We start from the raw sequence: 24,962 nt of genomic DNA on the forward strand, positions 1-24,962 counted from the left end.
TAAATCTGAGTTTTGTTCCTTCTTCTAGAGTCTGTGTCATTAGTATTTTGGATTGTAATGTCTGGCTTCATGTGTATGTTAGTGTAGCACTCCTTTCCTAAATTTGCTTCAGGTCTGACACCTATAGAACAAAGGTTTGATATTATCTGCTTTACAGGCTTTGAGAATATTTTTTAAAGAATGTGAAACCACTATGAATTTCTGGTCTTAGTTGTGATTCTTGAAAGACGTTAACCAAATATAACCCCCTTGTTACTTACTCTTTTGAAACTCTCAGGATGTGAAACAGGTAAGAATCGTTGACCCAGAGGCTCTAGCCCCACAAAATGGAATGGTGAAAGAGCCATTCCTCTTGTTATTCAAGAAGTAGCTGACACGGTCGGAGAAGGCGATGGCACCCCACTCCAGTACTCTTGCCTGGAAAATCCCACGGACGGAGGAACCTGGTGGGCTGTAGTCCATGGGGTCGCTTAGAGTTAGACATGACTGAGCGACTTCACTTTCACTTTTCACTTTTCACTTTCATGCATTGGAGAAGGAAATGGCAGCCCACTCCAGTGTTCTTGCCTGGAGAATCCCAGGAACGGGGGAGCCTGATGGGCTGCCGTCTATGGGGTCGCACAGAGTCAGACATGGCTGAAGCGACTTAGCAGCAACAGCAGCAGCAGCTGACACGGTGGGTGTTCACATGAGATGTGAGCTTCTTCTTCCACACTGATGGCATGAAGGTACGCCTGGAGCTCAGGAACCAGGGGAAGCCTTAAGGAATTCGAGTAGTAACCAGTCACTGCATAAGACAACACCTGAGCTGTAAACGTTGCCAACACTAAATTTGTTGTTTCAGTATACAACAGCAAAGTTGCTTCAGTCTTGTCTCATTCTTTGTGATGCTGTAGACTGTAGCCCACCCAGGCTGTCTGTTCATGGGATTCTCTAGGCAAGAATACCAGAGTGGATTGCCATGCCCTCCTCCTGGGGATCATCCCGACCCAGAGATCAAACCCATGTCTCTTGTGTTTCCTGCATTGGCAGGCAGGTTCTTTACCACTAGCACCACCTGGGAAGCCCGGTATAGTAGTATTCATTCTGATAGCTCCTTTAAACATATTAGTTTATTCAGCTACTTGAAGATACATTTTATAGTTACCTGGTCTTGGTGGACCCATCCAGAGGTAGTATTACATAAAAGAATATTTTTGTTAAAATACATGAAAAAGAGCTGGTTACAGAGCCTGGCATTCGGTATGATTCCACTTTTGTATGAGAAATTATATATGTAAATATATGCAGTGCAAACCATCTAGATAGAAGGCTCTATTCCAAAATCATTGTCAAGAATATGGCATTATGGTGACTTTTTTCCTTTGGTTTATGAATATATTTTGAATTCTGAAATAAACATGTAATTAAGTAAATACCTCCCCAACCCCCCCACCCCAATTAAGGGTGCTGCTGCTGCTGCTGCTAAGTCGCTTCAGTTGTGTCCGACTCTGTGCGACCCCAGAGATGGCAGCCCACCAGGCTCCCCTGTCCCTGGGATTCTCCAGGCAAGAACACTGGAGTGGGTTGCCATTTCCTTCTCCAATGCATGAAAATGAAAAGTGAAAGTGAAGTCACTCAGTCGTGTCCAACTCTTAGTGACCCCATGGGCTGTAGCCTAACAGGCTCCTCTGTCCATGGGATTTTTCCAGGCAAGAGTACTGGAGTGGGTTGCCATTGCCTTCTCCACCAATTTAGGGTAGTATCAGTCAAAATGAGATGTTTCCTAGGAGTCTACTGAAATGTGTATTTGGTTGTTGTCTGGGAATACTTTTTTCCGAGGGTAAACTTCTCTTAACTCAGTTGCGTAGAATTTGGGGTTGAAGCTTTAAAGCTTCCCAACAACATATCAGATCTTATGTTTCCAAAGTTTTAACCAAACCTCTGAGTAGCCCTAGTTCTTCCGACTAGGAATTGATGGCTTTCTGTGAGATCAGTATACCTGGTGTTTTTGATTTTCATAACAGAAACATTGCCATTTGCATTTTTAACACCTCCCTTTGTGTACATTGGATTCTTTTTAATGGAGCTTTTAAAATATGTTGGTACTCGACCCTAACCTCAGGGGCTCTAATTTGGGGTGGGATCTGGAAGTTGAATTTTTCTTGTGTCCAGATGGTTTTGAAGGTGACCAAGATTGAGACACATTTCCCTAAGTCCTTGCTGGAGAGTTCTGTTGATTAATTATAAAGTAATAGAAACTTCTTATGAAACTGTTTGCGATGTAATGGGGTATAAAGTGAAATCTTTACCTTCTCCTCAGGCCAGCATCTATTTATGGTTCTTTATACAACTTTCTGCAAATTTACAAGTATACATAAATCTTCTCTTTTTAAAATGTTAGTGTTAGTCATTTAGTTGTGTCTGATTATTTGCAACCCCATGGACTATAACCTGCCAGTCCCCTCTGTCCATGGAATTCTCCAGGCAAGAATACTGGAGTGGGTAGCCATCGCCTTCTCCAGGGGATCTTCCCAACCCAGTAATCAAATCCAGGTCTCCTGCATTGTAGGTGGATTCTTTACCATCTGAGCTACCAGGAAAACCCAATTATGTTAATACTAAGCATTATTGTTATTTAGCTTGCTTTTATTTCCTAATTTGTGGAGGACCTGAGTTGCCTATCAGTTCATATGGATTAGAATCACACTGTTATTGGCTGGTGTATATTTGCCGTGCAGAGGTTCCCTGAGCTCTTCAGCCTCTGAAAGCTCCATCTGGGATGCACTGCACTGCTCTAGTAGAAAGGGCTCTGTTCCCTATCCATTCCTTGTCCTCACCTTCTGTTCTTGTTACCGTTGGAAAGGAGTCTGTGTGGACCACATTCAGTTGTATCCCTAGGATTTTAAATTTTTACTAGGGTATGGTTTAATATTATGCCCTCACATTTTTCATTTATTTATTATGAAATTATTCAGACATATTGCAATCCCCTATGTAACTTCCACCCTCCTGAAGAAATAAAGCATTGCCAATACAGCTGAACCCTTAGTCCTCCCTGGTCCCATTCCTCTCCACTTGCTCCAGAGTAACCGCCCTTTTTGACTCTGGTTTTTACCCCATGAATTTCTCTGTATTTTTACAATATAGGTATGTTTTGAAACAATACACAGAATTATTTGGCATGTTTTTAAACTTCTGTAAGTGGCTTTTCACCCCTCAGTGTTTTATTTATGAACTTTATTGTTATGGATTCATATAATTCTAGTTCAATCATTTTTCTCTAATTGTGGTAGTCCATTGTATACCTGTACCGTAATTTATCCATTTTTCTTTATCAATATCTAATATCCAAATTGGTTGCAAATATCAAAAGTGCTGATACTTGTCTTACACACATGTAGTACACAAGTGAGTCTGCTGATTCTGGACTTTATCTAGGAGTGGGATGGTAGAGTATAAGGAAAGTGCATCTGTCTTGGTCTTCAAGGAGGCTAGACCAGTTTAGAATCCCATCAGCAGTGTGTAAAATTTTTCCTGATGCTTTAAAATGAATTAGAATAAGAATACCCATTTGATGATGTTTCTCTATATTCTCTAAAATTTCTCTTAAAGACATTTTCATTCCTGTTACTTAATGTGTTTTACATAAAGTACCATCTGATAAATCACTTTTTATTAATGCTAAGGAATTTTTTTTCCTTCATGTGCATACACTGCCTGGTTACAAAGAGATTTGGAGCAATTTATTGACCTTCCCTAACAAACCGCCAGGCCTCTTGTTTTCAGCCAATGGCTGCTTCCTCTTTAATTACTTTTTGTGTTGATTGCCAGGAAGGCAAGAGGTAAATTCAAGGCAGAAATGTGGAAACAAATTCAGGGTTTGTTTTTCCCCTTCTCTTCTTACATGGGACTATTTCTCCCATGAGTACTTCTATAGCATAATTCTGAGAACAGCTATATCAGAATCAGAGATTCTTGTTAAAAATGCTACTTTCTAAAAAGGCCTGTCACAGACCTATTATATTGGAATCTTTGGCCTGAGACCCTAAATTTAGCATTTTAAAGGCTCATGCTATATTTGCTGTTCAAATTTGAGACTCTGCTGTATGGCTTGTAATATCACTTTCCTATTCATTGTAACTCTTCTGTTATAAATACATTATTATTCCAAATCACTTCAAATCTTTTTTGTGCTCAGTGGAAAAAATAAAGTCTAACATATATACATAACATGTGGCTCCAGGCTGTATCTTTAAATTGTTTATTTTTGCATTATTAATTGGATATTTACAACACTAGGACTAAATTCATGTTTTGCTTAAATATTTATTGAGTACCTACTATGTGCTGTGTTATAAGAAGACTAAATAAACACATGAAAAGCTATAAACAAGAGGCTTTGGGATGAATGTTGTAACCTCATATGAATGTTGAATGTTAAACCTTTCTCTGAATAAGAAGCATTTTTTAAAAATAGAATTTTTGCAAACATATTCATTTGGCCATAATTGGTATATTTATATCAGTGTATTGTGATATATATGCTCATCAGTGAAATATTTCTGGACATTTATTTCCAAAGATCATTAACATCTTTGAGTGCATCACTAAATTAAGATCTATTTTTTGTTATCCTGATAAATGCAAACTTAAACCTTATTCAGTGCTTTAGACTCAGTAATTAAGTTTTAGAAAAATGATGAATTATTGTCTAGTTTTAAAACAAAACAATTGGCTTCTCTCAGCATAATTTATGTCTATTTATGACAGTTAAATGTTGGTAGAAAGGTATTTACGTTAAGTGGCCCCTGCTTAGTAATTTTCATGCTGCGCTCCCCACGTAAACTCTTTTTTATGGCCCCCAGCTTCAGCAATGCTGTGTAACCAGAATAGCTCCAGTGTGTTAATTTTGAGAGAGAATTTGAAGGTGATAGGTCTTCAAATACTTATATTAAATTATCTTAAATGTTTGCTTTTGGCTGTGTGGATGATAACTGGTCTGTTTGCCCAATTTAGTTTAATTCAGGACATACTGATTGAGTACCTACTGTGGAGTATTTATACTTTGTTAAAAAATATATATCCTGGTTGAATAGAAAGAAAACATCTTGAGTCAGTATGTGTTTGTCTAGTTGGTAGTAAATACTAGCACTAAAAACCACATTGTATATTACTAAATGAGTGAGCTGTTGAAAATTTTATTGGCATCAGAGATGTTACCTTATGAGTGTCTCTCTGGTTTATTTAGCTCCTATAGCTTTGCCTGCCAAACAGGAGATATCTCACTTCATCTTTTTGATGGGAAGTGGTTGTATGAATTTAATGCTTCAGAGTCACCTGAGGGTTTGAATTGGTTTAATTTTAAGTGTAGATTCCAGGCATGTCCCTGAAATGTAGATTCCCTGGAGATTCAAGTGTTACCAGTATGATGAAGGAGGTTTTGAGACTCTGTAATTAAGAACCCCTGCTTAGGTCTTCTCTTTCTTTAATTGTGTACTTTTTTTTTTTAACTGAGCTGTATGAGCTCTTTGTATGTTTTGTAAATTAATCCCTTGTCAATCACATCATGTGCAAATATTTTCTTGTATTCTGTAGGTTGTCTTTTCATTTTGCTTACAGTTTCCTTTGTTGTGCAAAAGCTTTTAAGTTTTTAGGTCCTATTTGTTTATTTTTGCTTTTATTTTTGTTACTCTAAGAGATGTATCTAAAAAGCTATTGCTGCACTTTATGTCAAAGAGTGTTCTGCCTATGTTTCCCTCTAGGAGTTTTGTAGTGTTTGGTTCTGCATTTAGGTCTTTAACCATTTTGAATTTATTTTGTATATGGTATTGGACTTCCCTGGTGGCTCAGACAGTAAAGCATCTGCCTACGATGCGGGAGACCCGGGTTTGATCCCTGGGTTGGGAAGATCCCCTGTAGAAGGAAATGGCAACCCAGTCCAGTATTCTTGCCTAGAAAATCCCATAGACAGAGGAGCCTGGTAGGCTACAGTCCATGGGGTCCCAAAGAGTTGGAAATGACTGAAATGGTATTAGAAAACATTCCAATTTCAGTCTTCTCAATTCTTTTAAATATAATCGTCCAATTTTCCCAGCACAACTTATTGAAGAGACTAGAGACTGTTTTTTCTCCATTGTGTATTCTTGCTTCCTTTGTCATAGATTAATTGACCATAGTAGGTGCATGGGTTTATTTCTGAGCTTCCTACTGTGTTCCATTGATTATGTATCTGTCTTTGGTGCCAGTACCATACTGTTTTTATTACTATAGCTTTGTACTATAATTTAAAGCCAGGTAGCCTGATTCTTCCAGCTCCGTTTTTCATTCTCAAGATTGTTTTGGCTATTTGGGATCTTTAGTATTTCTATAAAAATTTAAAAAAATTTTGTTTCAGTTCTGTGAAAAAATGCGATTAGTAATTTGATAAGGATTACATTGAATCTATAGACATTTCTCCAAAGAAAACATAGAGATAGCCAGCAGGCACATGAAAATATTCTCGGTCTTGCTAATTATTAGAGAAATGCAGATCAAAACTACAATGAGGTATCACCTCACTCCAGTCAGAATGGCTATCATCAAAAAGTCTACTAATAATAAATGCTGAAGAGGGTGTTAGAAATAAAGGAACCCTCCTACACTGTTGGTGGAAATGTGAATTGGCACTGCCAGTATGGAGAACAATATGGAGTTCTTTACAAAGCTAAAAAATAGAGTTGTCATATGATCCAACAATCCCCCTCCTGGGTGTATATCTGGATAAAGGTATAATTTGGAAAGATATACGCACCCCAGTGTTCATAGCAGCACTATTTACATAGCCAAGACATGGAAGCAACCTAAATGTCCATTGACAGATGACTGGGTAAAGATGTGTGTGCACAATGGAATATTACTCAGCCATAGAAAAGAAAGAAATAGTGTCATTTGCAGCAACAGGGATGGACCTAGAGATTATCATGCTCAGTGAAGTAAGCCAGACAGAGAAAGAAGAATATCAGATGATATTGTCTATATGTGGAGTCTAAAAAAAAATACAATTGAACTTGTTTACAAAACAGAAACAGACCTGCAGACATAAAAAGCAAATTTATGGTTACCAAAATGGAAAGGAAGAGGGGATAAATTTGGAGGTTGGGATTAACATTTACATACCACTATATATAAAATAGATAACCAGCAAGGACCTACTGTATGGTACTGCTGCTGCTGCTAAGTCGCTTCAGTCATGTCCGACTCTGTATGAACCCATAGACGGCAGCCCACCAGGCTCCCCCGTCCCTGGGATTCTCCAGGCAAGAACACTGGAACGAGTTGCCATGTCCTTCTCCAATGCATGAAAGTGAAAAGTGAAAGTGAAGTCGCTCAGTCATGTCTGACTCTTAGCAACCCCGTGGACTGCAGCCTACCAGGCTCTTCTGGCCATGGGATTTTCCAGGCAAGAGTACTGGAGTGAGTTGCCATTGCCTTCTCTGACTGTATAGTACAGAAATTCTAATAAATATTTTGTGATAACCTGTAAGTGAAAAGAATCTGAAAAAGAATACACACAAACACACATATATCTGAATCATTGTGCTGTACACCTGAAACTAACACAACATTGTAAATCAACTATTTATTGTTGTTTAGTCGCTCAGTTGTGTCTGACTCTTTTGTGACCCCATGGACTGTAGTCCACCAGACTCTGTCCATGGAATTTTCTAGGCAAGAATGCTGGGAAATGCTACCATTTCCCCCTCCAGGGGCTCTTCCCAGCCAGAGATTGAACCCTCATCTCCATGTCTCCTGCACTGCAGGTGGATTCTTTACCACTGAGCCACTGGGAAGCCCTCTATACTTACATTTTTTTAAGTAAAATGTTCTTTAAAAAAGAACCTCTGCAAGTGACTCAGAAACATATCCAGGTTTAGGAGCTATTATTCAGTCTCAATGCTGGACGTTTTACATAAGGGAAAACAGACTGTGATTTGCTCGAGCTCATACAGTTATAACAATGCCTCCTTTGATTGTGTCGGATTCCCCTCTTATTAACTAATACTTATTAATTAATATGGTTAGTTCTTACCCTCATGACTGATTAATCTTATCCTTCCTTTGATGGCTTTAATTGTTTATGTTTTTTTTCACAGAAACTAGTTTAAGAGATAGTTAACTATTTTCCTTTGAATTTCTTGGGACCATCCCCCTGAGTAGACTAGTAGATGTTTTGCCCACTCAGCACACTGAGCTTCTTTTGATAGGAAAACACCTGTGTCCTTCTTACATGGCCTGCATGTGCTTTGTAGGTGATTCTAGTGGTTGTGATTTCATGTGAGCCCATAAAAGCCTGGCATTCTTGGATTGCTGCCTTGATTCTCAGCATGTCTCCATCGACCCAGAAAGATTGCTGTAGTGGTTTTTTGCTTGGTTATATTTGCAGTTCACTGTCATAGTTGTTATAAATTGACTTTAAATACCATAGTGTGATCTGATTGCAACTGTTAGTAGAAACAGGTAAACTAGAGAAATAAGCCTTTTTCTTTTCTATTATAATAATCTCATCGCTGCTAATAAGGTATTTTTGATATTGGTAGAAGAAAGCTGGTTATTTTTCTTGGTAGTTACGATCATTTTGCCTTGTCTTAAAGTAATGATACAGTAGAATATAAAGTGTTTTAAATGTATCAGTAGAGTACAAAGTATTTTAATGTATTGTGGTTTTTTTAATTAACATGTGTTTTTCTGATGACACTTTAAAGGTTGTTCATCGCAAATTTAAAACTATAGAAAAGCTCAAAAAGGAAAAAAATTTAGATCACCTATAATTCCACGACCTGAAAACCATTGTTCTTTAGGTATATGACCTTCCAGGCTTTTAAAAAGTGCACATGTATAGTGGTAAATTATTTGTGATTTCATTCCATTGCTGGGTTAGTTTGTGTTTACTTACATGTGATACAAATCTACTACTCCACATTTCTTTATACCTTTTAAATGCCGTGGTGTATATACAGTTTTCAATATTTGGTAATCATTTTCAGCCTTTTCTCTTCTTAGACTTTAACTTTTTTCCCTTAGACCATCCTTCTTAAAAATTAGAGTATTTTGCTATTCAGGAGATTATTTTCCTTTTGTAAAGTTTATATAATATGCAAGAAAAAAACCCAAGCGAAGATACCAATACTATACAGAATTGTGCAAAGTTTTTAGCAAAGTGAAGTGAGTAGAACATCTTCAGTTTCAAAAAGAAGGCAAAATGAGCTAATATAAAAGCCCTTCTGTACAAAACAGAGTGCACATAGAGTGTGATTTCACTTATCTGAGAAACTAGAAGAGGTAAATTGTAGAGACAAGAGCTGAGGGAAGGGGAGATTGGGAAGTTAGTTTTTAAAGAGTTATTTTGAGATCATGAAAAAGTTCTGCTGATGAATAGTAGTGATGACTGTATAGCACTGTGAATGTGCTTAATACCACTGAATTATACACCTAAAAAAGTTAAAATGGTAAATTTTAGTTGTGTGTGTGTGTGTGTGTGTGCGCGTGTGCACGTGCATGCTGTTGTTATTTAGTTGCTAAGTCGTGTCCAACTCTTTTGTGACCCCACGGACTGTAGCCCATCAGGTGCCTCTGTCCACAAGATTTCTTGGGCAAGGAGTGAGTTGTTGTTTCCCTCTCCAGAGAATCTTCCCAACCCAGGGATTGAACCTGAGTCTGCTGCATTGGCAGGTGAATTCTTTACCACTGAGCTAACTGGAAAGCCATATATATATATATATATATATATATATATATATACACACACACATATATATATGTGTATATGTAAAATAATATATACTTATATGTTATTTTAAAAGCACTTAAAGCATGTCAAAAAATCCTGATGCATACAAATAATCTTTGCCTCTATTTAGCAGTTTTGATATTTAAGCTCCAGTTACTTTCTTTCAATATAAAGAATCTTTTTTTCCCCCTGTTAATTGTAGTGTTTCTCTCATGCTAGCATTTTCCTTTCATAAGGCCCAGAGATTGTGTTTTGAATGGACAGAGGCCCACCTATTTGCTGTAATTTAGAAACGTCTAGAATGTTATTTCAAAATATCAAGATTTCATAAAAACAAACCCTCGTTCAACTTTTCATGAAAGTATTCTTGACTTTAGAAACTGATTCAAAAAAGTAGTAATTTCTTTTCTCCATTAATGCTTTATTAAGCTTTGTTGACCTATATAAGGGTTATAGACGAGGAGTGGGTAGGGGATTAGAAAGATTAGTGAGCCTCCACTCCTAAAAATATCAGAGTGGTTTTTTTTCCTTAATCACATATCTGTAACCTGTCTACTCAGAGCAAACTCTGAGATGAAACCTAAAGAGTGCATTTTTCATTTTCACTGCATATGAATACAAATACAGGCAGAATGATAACAATGACATATGTTCTGAAATTGCTTAAATCTCTAATATATTTTAACATTTGAAAAAATTCAGAATCATTGTCCCATAGGATGTCTTGTAAATGCTTGTTGGAGTGATAGAAAATTAGAGACTTTTTGTTAAGGATGCTAAACCCTGCCTTGTTTTAAAAACTTATTTTAGGCAGTTTACTGGGATATATACAAGAGAGCAGGATAATAAGAAAGTATAATGGTATTCAAAGATCAAGGAGAAATTAGCATAGGAACATTAGATAAAGTCACAGTTGCTGTTTGCTATTATTTTAAGATGTTATTCAATTGTTTCCTAGTAACCAAGACTAAAAGGAAAATGTGTTTAGTGATAAAATTCTTTGTCCATCAGAATCTTACAAAGTTATTATATTGCTGAAGTTTATGGGAAAAATTAATTTCTTAAGAAGAGGAATCTCTTAAATTTCTTAGGAGAAGTTAACAGAAAGTATTTTTATCAATAAACAGTTGCCACAGTGACAAACACATTCCCTAATGACCCCAGTGACTGTTTAATTGCCAGCATTTCTTCATTGTCTGCTGAGTAGCGTTGCTACTTTATCATCAGATGCTGTGGAAAAATGGAGTTGTGAAAGATGTGTTGGCTGCTAATAATGCAGTGGCCTTCAGAATGTTCTACAGGGTGTTAATTCTCCCACAGAGCCCCCTCTAGGTGGGAAAGTGAGCCTCATAGTGCTGGGTTCTTGGCCACATCAGTGTTCCTTTTCTCTCATCTGCAGAGTGAGTTTCTTTATAAGATTTTATGTGAACAAAGGATTTAACAGGTAAAAAGATATTTGAAAACCACTGGTGTTATAGTAGAGTCGAGACCATTGTTTAATAAAAATATATCCGAGATCCATCCAAACCTGGCCCAGCCTCCTAAAGGACAGAAACCCTGTAATACTGTGAGACATGCTGGTACCGTGGGATTTTATTTCACACGTTTTGATGCCATGTAGGCTTCCCAGGTGGCACTATTGGTAAAGAATCCACCTGCCAATGCAGGATGCAAGAAACACACGTTCGATCCCTGGGTCAGGAAGATCCTTTGGAATAGGAAGTGGCAAGCTGCTCCAGTATTTTTGCCTGGAAAGTTCCATGGACAGAGAGGCCTGGAAGGCTACCGTTCTTGGGGTTGCGAAGAGTCGGACATGACTGAGCACACACACACAGATTAATATATAAAGCCACCCACCTATCTGTCTAGAGATTATATTTCATCTAGGCTGCTTGGTATGTTTATGGTTTCTGTTTTTACATTCAACTCTTAAATTTGTATAGATTTATTGTGGAATATGATTTGAGTAAGGGCATATCTGTGTTGATATTTTTTTCCTGAAGCAACCAATTAGCTACCATCTTTTTTTTTGATTGATTGATTGATCATTCACTCTTCCCTCCTGATTTGAAATCTCACCTTATAATATCTTTCCCAAGAGCATTCTATAGTTCCTGCAGTTCCAATGAAACTGTTCTGTTATTGTAATATTTCTAAGAAGTGCTTTATATGTAAACCGTTGCATTAAAATATATTATCCCATGCTTGCTTGTTATTCTAATTCTTGAATCAAAGACCACCCCCTCCCAGTCATTTGCCCTTATCAGAGCTATTTCATTGTCAGCCAAAGATACATTTGTTTCATCAGTTCACAGTCAGGAATAAAATAAAGTATCATTAAGTGAGGATCAAACATTAATATTCTGAAGAATTCACTGTGGTTGCAGAGATAGGAAAGTTTAATATTCTTGCTTTATGGTAGGGAGTGTATTGGTAAAGTGAACTTTGAAATTGAGATAAATAACGGAATTTGAACTTTGATAAAGTAACCAGAATGCTCCTAAGTTAGCAACATTTCAGAAATTATGTTTTGTGGTTACTGATTTGAAAATGGATAAAATCAGCAGCATTTTGAGTAAACCCATATCACCTCCATCAGTTCAGTTCAGTTCGGTCGCTCAGTCGTGTCCTACTCTTTGCGACACCATGAATCGCAGCACACCAGGCCTCCCTGTCCATCACCATCTCCCGGAGTTCACTCAGACTCACGTCCATCGAGTCCGTGATGCCATCCAGCCATCTCATCCTCTGTCGTCCCCTTCTCCTCCTGCCCTCAATCCCTCCCAGCATCAGAGTCTTTCCCAATGAGTCAACTCTTTGCATGAGGTGGCCAAAGTACTGGAGCTTCAGCTTTAGCATCATTCCTTCCATCAGAGATGTAATTAATTATAGTTTCTAAATGCCACTAGAGCAGTTCTCCTAAGGCTCCACCAGTCTCGCATGGGGGGGAATTACACTCTGTCTTCTGCCCACTGCAGGGCTCCAGTCACAGATTGATGAAGCCTCGGTTTCACCATGAGTTCTTCCAGAAATAAGAGATATATTATCCTGCTGTGGGTCACATGTGAACTGTTGTAGAAAAGCTAAATTGATGAAGGTATTTTGCTGAGAAAATAAATATTAATAGTTACAGCATTTACAAAGCTGGTTAGTGGGTCAGAGTCGATTCTAGGTTTTGCTGCTGACTGAGTTGCCTGGAGTGCATATACCTAATTTCACCCCCGCACCCCAGTTTCTTTTGTACATTTTCCAAAATGTGTTCTGTAGACCATTATTGTCAGACCATTACTGTAGACCTTGAAACTCCAGGGTAAGTTTCAAGGGTCCGTGGTTAAATGAGTTTGAAATGCTATGTACTAGATATGCTGTAAGAAATGTGTAATGTATAGTAGAATGTTAAAGGCTCTAAGAAGTCTTGTAGGAATGAACTCTTAAATCTTTTGAACCTGTTTCTTGACATCTCTTATGCACTTCTATTCCATGAAGTCCACTTTAGAAACGTGTATTAGGTGTTTGAGGCTATTAAACTTATATACTTTTAGTTTGAATAAAAGATAGTTTTATCTTATTCAATGTGGTCCTTTAATTTGTAATATCAGTATGGAATCTTAAGGAAACACTGGAAAAAGCCTTTGATTGTACAGTATACTATTACTCATGGGTTTTAAACACAGCAACACAACAAGTATTGTTTTGCACTGTAAATACCAAGACTTCAGTTTGAAATGACTAGTCAGAAAATGGCCTAGTCAGAGGTTCCCCTGCTTTTCAAGAGCTCTGTCCAATACATTGGATTCTCTCCAGAATGTTTCTATAAACTGCCATTTGATGTTAGACACGGTTTACATACAACATTTTTTTTGGCTTGTTTAATGTAATTTCAGCTGTTATTGGCTCAAAGTACATAGACTCATGGAACTCTTTTATAATGATTGTTCAGAAAATAATGTCTGGGATCCTAATAATGAAGGAAAATCAAGATATTGTCATTTTGTTTATAGGATGGGGGCTGCAGATAACATATATAAAGGACAGAGTACATTTATGGAAGAACTGACTGACACAGCAGAAATAATAAGAAAAGCAACACCACAGTCGTTGGTTATCTTGGATGAATTGGGAAGGGGGACGAGCACCCATGATGGAATTGCCATTGCTTATGCTACACTTGAACATTTCATTAGAGATGTAAGTATCATGCATACCTTTTTTGTACCCTGACCTCAGTTTCTAAATAATCAACACTATCTTTGTTATAGTTGATCCTATTCCTGCAATTGATCATTCAGATGCTATACATGGAACCCAGGTAGATTGGCCCTAAATAATGTTTGAGTTCTTTGATGTGTGTTCCTTTCTTTAGCTGAAGTGGAATAAACCTGGTCAGTAGGAGAAAGGCCTCCTCGGCAATATTTCCACCTAGAAACTGTATCTTACTATCCTTGGCAAACTAAATTAAGATCAAAGACCGTCTACCTTCAACACAATCCTTGAGAAAAGAACCAGATAAAAGACAGTGCCATTTTTGCCTTGTGAAATCCTTTTTTTCAGCGATATCCTAAAAGATCTCCATATAAGGCCTTTGAACTCATCTTCTTGAGTCTCTGTTTTAGTAACTCCACTCCTTCAGTGTGTGTGTCATTTTTCTTTTCAGAATTTGTTCCTAAGCATCTCAATGTACAATTTTACTTGTGGCAGACTTTCCATCCCTGTCACTTTCATCAAATTCTCCCCATTACATAGTTAATGATGATATATTTTAAGATAAATATTTTCTTAAAAAAAAGAAATTCTGTATTTGCCAAAAGGTATAGCTCAGGAACTTTTCTTTAATCATTATAGAAACTAAATATCATGGATTCAATAAAGTCCTATATCTGCCTCCCAAATGGATTTTTTTAAACATTCACTTAAGAATACTACTTAGCTATAAAAAAGAATGAAATTTTGCCATTTTAAGCATCGTAGATGGGTGTTACGCTAAGTGAAATAGGTCAGAGAAGGACAGATACCGTAGGATATCACTTTATGTAGAGTCAAAAAACACAGCACACTAGTGAATATGACAAAAGAGAAGCAGACTCGCAGATACAGAGAACAAGCTGTTGGTTACCAGTGGGAGAGGGAAGGGGGAGAGCCATTATACGGGTGGGAGGAAAAAGGGATGTTATGGGGTTATATGAAATCATGTGTGTGAAACTTTTGAAAATTGTAACACACTATAGAATGTAAAGAATTTTTCATTTAATAAAAAATTGTTTAAGATACACCTTTTTTTTGAGCCTTCAGGAGCAAATTATGACAGGGCTGAATTTGTCAACTTTGAATTTAATTGTATCTACTCTGTAGAAGTCTATCAGTTACTATGACCACATAATGCATTACCCCTAAACTTAGTGGCTGAAAACAACAATAATCATTCATGATCTCTTGGAGTGTCTGGAGGTGAGGAAGTTGGGAGCAGCTTGGCTGGGTGGCTTTGGCTCAGGGCCTCTGCTGCGGTTGCAGTCGAGTTGTCAGCCAGGGCTGGAGGGTCCTCTCACAGTCTGGCTCCGTCACATGGCTGGCGAGTTGGTGAGGTGATTGGCCAGGGCCCTCGGTTCCTTACCCCGTGGGCCTCTCGTGGGCTGCTCGAGCATCCTTACAGAGGGCCGTCTGGCTTCCCCCAGAGGGAGGCATTCCAGGAGGCCGGGGTAGAAGCAACAGAGCATTTGACTTTGCCATCACGTTGTTGAGTACACAGGGCCAGCGCTCTTCAGTGTGGGAAGAGGGTCCTCCAGAGCTTGAACAACGAGAAGTGGAGATCGCTGGGGCCACGTTGGAGTCTGTCTGCCAGAAGCAGTTTGTCAAAATTCCAGGGAGTTATTTAAGCACCTTCAGGAACAAATTATGACAGAATTGAATTTGTCACTTCTGTTTTCATTGCTTCAGTAACAGTTTTTGGATATTATAAATGTTGGTGAAGAAAGTGTTAATTTTAGGTAAATTTTATCTTAGAGGAAAGTCACTGAAGAAGATTCTTCAGGAACAAAATTCCTAACCTTTTATGGATGAAAATCTTTATTTTTCATGATGTCTGTTGATTGCTAGAATAGGGAAGAGAGGAGGAATTGGGGAGGCTCTGTGTTGCTGCATTAAGCTGAGTGTGGCCTTGATGAGGCCAAACCCTTAGATCTTCCAGCTAGAAATGCCTGTCAGCTAAGGGAAGGGGCTCCACGGAGCCAGCTGGTCCTAAGATGCTTTAGGGCAGATTTTAAGAGCAACTTGTCAAAGAAACCCTGCCTTAATAAGTTTATTTGTACTTGTTTTTAGACAGAAGACATATGTTCTGACTTTTAATAAGGCGATGGCAGACGAATCAAAACTGGAGTTCTTTAATTCGATTACCCTTTTCTGCTATTTTAGACCAAGATTTGATGTTAACTTCCCCTAAGACAAGGATTTCTAGAACACATAGAATGTGTGCTTTGAAACAATGCTAATTAAGTAACTCACAAGTCCGTACTAATAGTAATAACACAAAAGTAAATTTTTAAATGGTGGGGGTAGGATGGGAAGAAGGGAAAGCTCTACATTACAAAATGCCAGCTACTAAACAGAGTGCTGTTTTTTAAATTGACATTTATCAACTATGACAATAATGACCAATTCCGGCAGTAATGATCTATAGATGGTAAGATTGTTGGAGAAAATGATAGTCACACAGTTTCAAAGTGTAACCCCACAAGTTATTTATTAATTAAGAAGAATAAAGGTGTTAGTACCGTGAAGAATGGGCATGCACTTAAACCAAATAAGCAGATTTAGCACCCTCCAATAATAGATCAGATTGACACCATATGCCTCTTGATGTGATATATTAGAAAGATTATGTCACCTACATGTATATGTAATATTCCTGGCATTAAATTTTGATCTGAATTTAATCAGGAGAAAACAATCAGGTGACTCTAAACTGAGAGAGATTATGCAAAACAACTATCTTGGATACTTCAAAAATTTTAAAGACATAAAAGTCAAAAAAAGAGAAGTCTGGAGAATTCTTCTAGATTAATGGGGACTAAATAGACATGACCAGGTGTACTACATGAATCTTGATTTTTTTTTTTTTTAATGTAAAGAGGTTTCTAGGGACTTCCTGGTGATCCAGTGGCTGAGACTTCCAATACAGGGGGCCTGGGTTCAATCCATGGTTCGGGAACTATATTCCACATGCTGCAACTAAGACCCAGCACAGCCAAATCAATAAATATATTTTTTTTAAAAAAAGAAATTTCTAAAGAACATTTTGGGACAGTAAGAGAAATTCACAGACTACATAATTAGTAACCAGTGATAGTGAAAGTGTTAGTCGCTTTAGTTATGTCTGATTGTTTGCGACCCCATGGACTGTAGCCCACCAGGCTCCTCTGTCCATGGAATTCTTCAGGCAAGAATACTGGAGTGGGTTGCTATACTCTTCTCCAGGGGATCTTTCCAACACAGGGATTGAACCTTGGTCTCCTACATTACCGGCAGATTCTTTACCCTTTGAGCCACCAGGGAAGCCCAAATAGTGATATATCAAATGAGCATAATAACTTTATTTTGGTTATGGAGGAGAATGTTTTTGTTCTCAGAAGATAGAATCTTAGGTATTTAAGGATAAAGTTTTATGATGTCTGCAGTTCTTAAATGGTTCAGGAAAAAAACTATGTGTGTTCATGTGAGTGTGTGTAGAGGAGGGAGGAAGGAAGAAAGGGGAAATACAGCAAAATACTAACAAGTGGTTGTCTAAATAAAGAATATATGAATGTCCATTGTACTTTCGTTGCAGCTTTTATGAAGGTTTAAAATTTTTCAAAATAAAGTTGGAGAAAATTTTAAATTTAAAAATAAAATAACTTTCATTATGTCTCACTGCTTTAGGTGGAATCCTTAACCCTGTTTGTTACCCATTATCCACCAGTTTGTGAACTGGAAAAAAGTTACTCACAGCAGGTGGGGAATTATCACATGGGATTTTTGGTCAGCGAGGATGAAAGCAAACAGGATGCAGGTATGAATTGTTCTTGCAGTAAGTACAACTATCATTCTGTTCGGTTTTGTGATGAATAATCCAAAGTTCATAGGAGTATGAACTTACTGCTTATTAATAATAAAAACTGCGAATGTCGATTGTAGTTGACATTTGTCCAACATCATTTTCTCTAAGCTTAGGGTCAAACAGAGTTTGCATTTCTCCTCGCCATCTCTGAGTCCTTCTCTAGCCCTCTTTATCTCATTTTTCTTCAAGAAGAAGGTGGGGTGAGGGGGGAACATTTAGATTTTACTCCTAGGTCCATCTTAGGAAAGATGCCTTAACAGTCAAGTATATTAGTAATCTTTGAAAAATACTCAATATATTTCCCAAAATATGATTTAACATGAATTACTTACTAAGAGCAATATTCTATACTTGCTGTTCAGTTGCTCAGTTGTGTCTGACTATGACCCCATGAACTGCAGCACACAAGGCTTCCCTGTCCTTCACCATCTCCTGGAGTTTGTTCAAACTTGTGTCCATTGAGTCAATGATGCCATCCAACCATCTCACCCTCTTTTGCCCCCTTCTCTTCTTGTCCTCAATCTTTCTCAGCATCAGGGTCTTTTCCAGTGAGTGGGCTCTTTGCACCATGTGGCCAAAGTATTGGAGCTTCAGCTTCAGCATCAGTCCTTCCAATGAATATTCAGGGTTGGTTTCCTTTAGGATTGACTAGTTTGATCTCCTTGCAGTCCAAGGGATTCTCAAGAGTCTTATGCAGCACCACAGTTCAAAAGCATCAATTCTTTGGCACTCAGTCTTCTTTATAGTCCAACTCTAAACTACTGGAAAAACCATAGCTATGACTGTACGGACCTTTGTTGGCAAAGTGATGTCTCTGATATTCTGTACTGGACATATGTTTTATCTTAATTTGACAAGGAAAGTGAATCTCAGGTAAATTGGGTCCCCCATGTCAGGCACCTCTGTAGGAGCTGAGTTGAACCTAGAATCCATGCCCTCTGCCTGCAGGTTCTTTTCATCTCTGTTAGAACTGCTATGTGAGAGTTACAGTATTTTTTCCTTAGCCTTCCACTTACTACTCATGTCACAGAAATGAAACATTTCATGAAAAAAGAACGTCATTAGCCAATAAAAAAATTCAAGCGCTGTTAGTAATGTAGTAGATTTTAGCATTTTTCCCCATGCTCAGTAGTAATTTTTTTAAGCCACCAGCCTGTGGGCCAGTGATGGTTTACACAGTTGGTGTGCTACAATGGAAAATCCATTATCCAAGATACTTCATAGTCCAGATTTTATTTTGGAAAAGTAATAAGTAAGGATGGACCTGAAAAAGAAATCAGGCAACTGTCCCAAATAAAACAGCAGTGGACCTGAGATAAATATAGTTAGGCAATCCTTGCCTTTCACCACCATGCGATCTTGAAAAACACACCATAAATTCTCTCATGGAGACAGTTTCACATCTATTCATCTGCATCCAAAGTGACAGGAGGAGCTCATAAGCTAAAACTGCATGGGATAAACAAAACAGATTTCACCAGCAGGGGAGGGTCAGTGGTAAGCGTTTGATGTGAACTGCTAACCCAGACCCTTACATCTTAAGTGTTTTGACTTTTTATTTTATTGATTTAAATTTTTATTCATGAACAGAATTTTAGAAAAACTAAATGAAGCTAAAGACTTGTGCTAACAGCAGCGGTCCCCTCTTCCATTTTTTTCCTCCGCGGCCCCTCTTCCCTCCAGTCCTAAGGCAACTGTTTTTGGCTCTTTCATCCATCCATTTCTTCCCTGGGTCTGAATACTGTGCTTATTTTCCTATCTCTTGGTTCACCAACCTGACAATATCACTGACTGCTTGTGCTAAATGAAGGTCTTCAGTCCTCCCTTCCCCTTTCCTCCTAGTGTAATACTTTCACATTTTTCCTATTTTATTCACATTCATTGTTTTCACTGTTACTGCCGTTAGTTATTGCTTACTCATGAGGCACATATGAGGCACAAGTATGTTTTCTTTCTTTTCTACCTTTTTTCTCCAAGGTCATGATTAATTGTTTTTATTCTTTCGTTTCATTGTTTTGAGTCTCTTGTTGAATCTATCCTCCAGTAACTGTAAAACGCCTCTCTAGAGAGTTTTCACATGATTGCACCTATTGATTCCAGTTTTTCTTACTGGGGTCATTCCTCCTGGAGCCCTATGTCCTCCTGCTCATCTGTACTGGTTTCTCCCTAGACCTCAGCTGTTGTCCCAAGACCTGCCTTGGTGTCATTCTGGGATGTCTCTTAACCTGTCTTCTGTTCGTTTGCTTGCAAGTAACAGAATGCTTGGACTCACTCTGGCTCAGACAATGAGGATAAATACTATCTTGTATTACGGGAACCTCAGGGAGGGTGGGCTTCAGCTTCTCTTCTTTGCGGTTCTCCAGGCTTTGTCTTCCTGCTCTGCTAATTTCATCATCACACCAGTAGCAAGATGGCTGCAGCTCTTTTGGGCATCACATCCAGCACTGATAATGTCCGAAGGAAGAAAAAGGACCAGCATTTCCTGTGAGTCTTTCTTAGGAGCAGGAGAACTTTTCTTAGATGCCTACTAGGATCTCATCAGTGTCCTGTCTTATTTTCAGAATTGATTCACATGCTCATTCTTTTTTTTTTTTTAATTAATTTTTATTGGAATATGGTGGCTCAGTGATAAAGAATCCGCCTGCTATGCGGGAAATGCAGGAGATGCAGTTTCCATCCCTGGGTCTGGAAGATCTCCTACAGGAAGAAATGGCAACCTACTCCAGTATTCTTGCCTGGAGAAATCCCATGGACATGGGAAATCCTCTGTCCATGGACAGAGGAGCCTGGTGGGCTACAGTCCATGGGGTCACAAAAGAGTTGGACACAAGGACTAAGTGACTAAACAACAACAACAGTAGTTGCTTTTACAGTGTTGTGTTAGTTTTTGTTGTACAGCAAAGTGAATCAGTGCACATGCTCATTCTTAAACCACTTTCTAGAAGTGAGAATGGCAAGGATAACTTTGAACAGTCTAGACTAATTGGAATCAACATTTGGAAGTAGACATAAGGACATTATCCCCTGGGTTAAATGGTCAGGGAGTTAGTTCAGTTCAGTTCAGTCGCTCAGCTGTGTCTGACCCTATGCGAGCCCTTGGACTGCAGCACGCCAGGCCTCCCTGTCCATCATCAACTCCCAGAGTTTACTCATACTCATGTCTATCGATTAGGTGATGCCATCCAACCATCTCATCCTCTGTCGTCCCCTTCTCCTCCCGCCTTCAGTCTTTCCCAGCATCAAGATCTTTTCCATTGAGTCAGCTCTTCGTATCAGGTGGCCAAAGTATTGGAGTTTCAGCTTTACCATCAGTCCTTCCAGTGAATATTCAGGACTGATTCCTTTAGGATGGACTGGTTAGATCTCTTTGCAGTCCAAGGGACTCTGAAGAGTCTTCTCCAGTACCACGGTTCAAAAGCATCAATTCTTTGGCGCTCAGTTTTCCTTATAGTCCAACTCTCACATCCATACGTGACCACTGGAAAAACCACAGCTTTGACTAAATGGTCCTTTGCTGTTAATGTCTCTGCTTTTTAATATGCTGTCTAGATTGGTCATAGCTTTTCTTCCAAGGAGCAAGCGTCTTTAAATTTTATGGCTGCAATCACCATCTGCAGTGATTTTGGAGCCCCCCCCCCAAAAATTAGGTCTGCCACTGTTTCCTCATCTATTTGCCATGAAGTGATGGGACCAGATGCCATGATCTTAGTTTTCTGAATGTTGAGTTTTAAACCAACTTTTTCACTCTCCTCTTTCACTTTCATCAAGAGGCTCTTTAGTTCTTCATTTTCTGCTGTAAGTTTGGTATCACCTGCATGTCTGAGGTTATTGATATTTCTCCCAACAATATTGATTCCAGCTTGTGCTTCATCCAGTCCAGCATTTCTCAGGGAATTAATCCCTTTATAAATCAGGGTTTTCTTAGAAGTGTAATAGATTTTGGAGAAGCTGCTAATAATACTAACTAAAGGAGATAAAAATTTTAAGACTCTGCATGAATGAAAATGTCTCCATTATACCTTCACACTGGATTTATAATTTAGCTAGGGCTAGAATTTTAGGTTGAGAATCATTTTCTCTCAGAAACGTGAAGCATTGCCCCATTGCCTGCTCACATCCAGTATTACCCTTGGCTGTATCTAGGCTTCATCCTTTGCCTCTGACCTAATCCCTCTTCTGTCTAAATTAGAGGCTATTGGTCATCAGTAAATTCCCCAAAGGCCTTTTGGGTGCCTTTCAAGACTCTCTGTTTATCTCTTTCCCTTGGGGTGGTAGATAAATCAGTGGACCCGCAGTGACAAACCTGCGTTTTAGTGTCTTTCAGTCCATAAGATCTTGGACAAGTCACCTAATGTCATCCGTGTCTAATAACTTTTAGGAATCTCTCCTGAAAGTGATTTCAGAAACTACTTGATCAGCTCACATCTGTTTAATAACTGCCTAGAGAAGTTTTGCTTTAAGACAGTTGTGCTAAGTTTCCCTGTAACAAGGAGAAACTTGAGTGATTGATTACTTTCACTGACTCTAAGCAGTATCAGATAAGCTTTTCAATAATATCCATTTAAGAAATGATCATTGGAGAAGGAGTATTCTTGCCTGAAGAATTCCACGGACAGAGGAGCCTGGTGGGCTACAGTTCATGGTGTCACAAAGAGTCGGACATGACTGAGCAACTAACACACACACACACACACACACACACACACACACACACACAAGAAATGGTCATAGCTTATAAGGAGAGTCCTCACCATGAGCTTTTATTTGAGGCTGTAAAGACATGAGTTGTTTTTCCCATCTGCTCTCTGACCTGGCTTTTTCTGCCTCAACATTTCCATCTTACACACAGACACGCACATATGCACTCCCTGTCCTCTCTTTCTCTGTTCCTCCTCCCACTTCTTCCCTCTCCTTCCCATGGAAGAGTGGTGAAGGATAGTCTTAAGGTAGAACCTAACTATAATACAGCTCCTTCAGGTGATTATGGAAGAGTGGTCACATTATTTACCTTGATGCTGCTCTAAGAACTACCATGCTGTGTGCTAAAGTCGCTTCAGTTGTGTCCGACTCCTTGTGACCCCATGGACTGTAGCCCACCAGGCTCTTCTGTCCATGGGATTCTCCAGGCAAGAACACTGGAGTGGGTTACCATTTCCTTCTCCAGGGGATCTTCCCATCAGGGGTCAAACCTACATCTCTTATATCTCTTGCATTAGCAGACAGGTTCTTTACCACTAGTGCCACCAAGAACTACCATGATCATTACTAAAGTAGAGACTACATATGATGACAAATTCAGCAGTTGTTTGTCCTGAGATGTGTTAATGAGTCTTTTGGGGCAACAGATATAATTTAGCTATATTTTATAGCTACATTTAAGAAGCATCTTTAGCTAGCTATATTATATATACTACATATTATACATAGTATATGTATATAAAGCAAAAAAAGAAAAAAGCTGTCAGCAAAGCAATGTTTAAATGAGGGGAGTTTGTGGAATTTAGCAGCAGGCTTTCAGTAAAGGATGGATAGATGAATGGATGGATAATGAATGGACAGATGGACTGACAGATGAATTAATCTCATTTTTAGAAAGGTCATTGTCAAGTCTGGATTATAGAGGTGAGGCTGGAGGTGAAAACATCAGTTAGGACTAGCCTAGTTGAAGTGATAAAGTCTGTGTTTGTCTTAAAAATGAAGAGAGTTCACCTTTTTGATACCCCACTGCTGTTCACTTCGCTTTGGGTCTTGTGAGCAATTGAAGAAAAAACTATCCAGGTTAGCAGGCACTGGTTTCTACATGCTTCCTCCCTAGTCTTTTCCCACCCACTTCGTCACCCGTTCTTTGTGTGCCTTTAGTTTTCTTTGGAGGTAAAGGATATTCTTAGTGCTTTGCAATGTGAGTTTTAGTCTGTGTATTCTGAGAGTGTCAGCTTTCTTTTCACCTCCCACCTCTAGCACCCACCCTTAAAAAGGTATTATTTGTCTGTTGCTGAATTCTTAGAGGAGATTAAAGAAATTTCCATTATCCTTTTTTCTCTGTTGTGTTCAGTCTTTGGGCTTTTTAGCTTTTAGCTGATAAAAGAATAAAACTTACATATTTATCAAATGAAATAATGTTATGAGAAAAACTCCTGATACACTTATAATAAGTATACCAGGGTCTCAGAAGTCACTGTGAATCTGGTCATCTTGGCCATTTTTTGCAGTAGAGTGCAATTATGTTGAAGTTTGTAATAAAAGCTGCATAATCCTGAATTGCTTTAGATTTATCGAAGATTAAACTGTATGCAGCTGTTGGGGAGGAAGAATTTGTTCTTGGTTCTTTGGCTGATCTGATAACCAAATTAACATAAGGCAGATTAACTGGAGAAAAGCAAATTTAATTATGTACCTACAGGAGCCCCAGAAAAATATGAGAGCCAGTGAGGCAGTTGAGGCTTCTCTACTGTCCTGAGCGCTAAGGAATGGGATAGGAGAAGGCGCTTCAAAGAGGAGGAGGGTAATTGATGGGAAAATGGGAAAAACAGATATTTGTTCATTAGATTGTTTGTCTTGCCATATGCATAGGTCGTTCTGATAAAAGTTCTCTCTGGTAATAGTCTGTCTCCGAGCCAGCACCCCTCTGCCCATCTAAATTTTTTTAGGCCATTGAAGGGGGAGATAGAAAGGTCTTCCTGAGCCTTTTGGACCTTCACTGTCTTCAACTCAAGAGAGTCTGCATGCCAAAGTGGCGCATTTTGTTCTGAATATCTTCATAGTGTTGTCTTTGTATTAGTGTACTTCAGTTCAGTTCAGTTGCTCAGTTGTGTCCGACTCTTTGCAACCCCATGGACCGCAGCACGCCAAGCCTCCCTGTCCATCACCAACTCCTGGAGTTTACTCAAACTCATGCCCATTGAGTCGGTGATGCCATCCAACCATCTCATTCTCTGTCATCCCCTTCTCCTCCTGCCCTCAATCTTTCCCAGCATCAGGGTTTTTTCCAGTGAGTCAGCTCTTCGCATCAGGTGGCCAAAGTATTGGAGTTTCAGCTTCAACATCAGTCCTTCCAATGAGCACTGTACTTTATGATATCCCAATTCTTTAAAAGTTTTAGCTTCAAGCATATGTATTAGGTGGTAGACT

The 24,962-nt window shown here is 38.7% G+C and overlaps 1 protein-coding gene across 1 annotated transcript in view; it reads left to right on the forward strand.

The window, feature by feature from the left end:
* Positions 1–24,962, forward strand: part of MSH3 (mutS homolog 3) — a 191,455-nt gene that overhangs the window by 160,799 nt on the left and 5,694 nt on the right. Inside the window, exons 21-22 of the mRNA XM_068980294.1 lie at positions 13,750–13,936; positions 17,657–17,786. Of these exons, the coding sequence (XP_068836395.1) occupies positions 13,750–13,936; positions 17,657–17,786 (317 nt within the window). The remainder of the gene's footprint in view (positions 1–13,749; positions 13,937–17,656; positions 17,787–24,962) is intronic.

Source organism: Capricornis sumatraensis, chromosome 9 (assembly GCF_032405125.1).
Source record: "Capricornis sumatraensis isolate serow.1 chromosome 9, serow.2, whole genome shotgun sequence".
Lineage (NCBI taxonomy): Eukaryota > Metazoa > Chordata > Mammalia > Artiodactyla > Bovidae > Capricornis > Capricornis sumatraensis.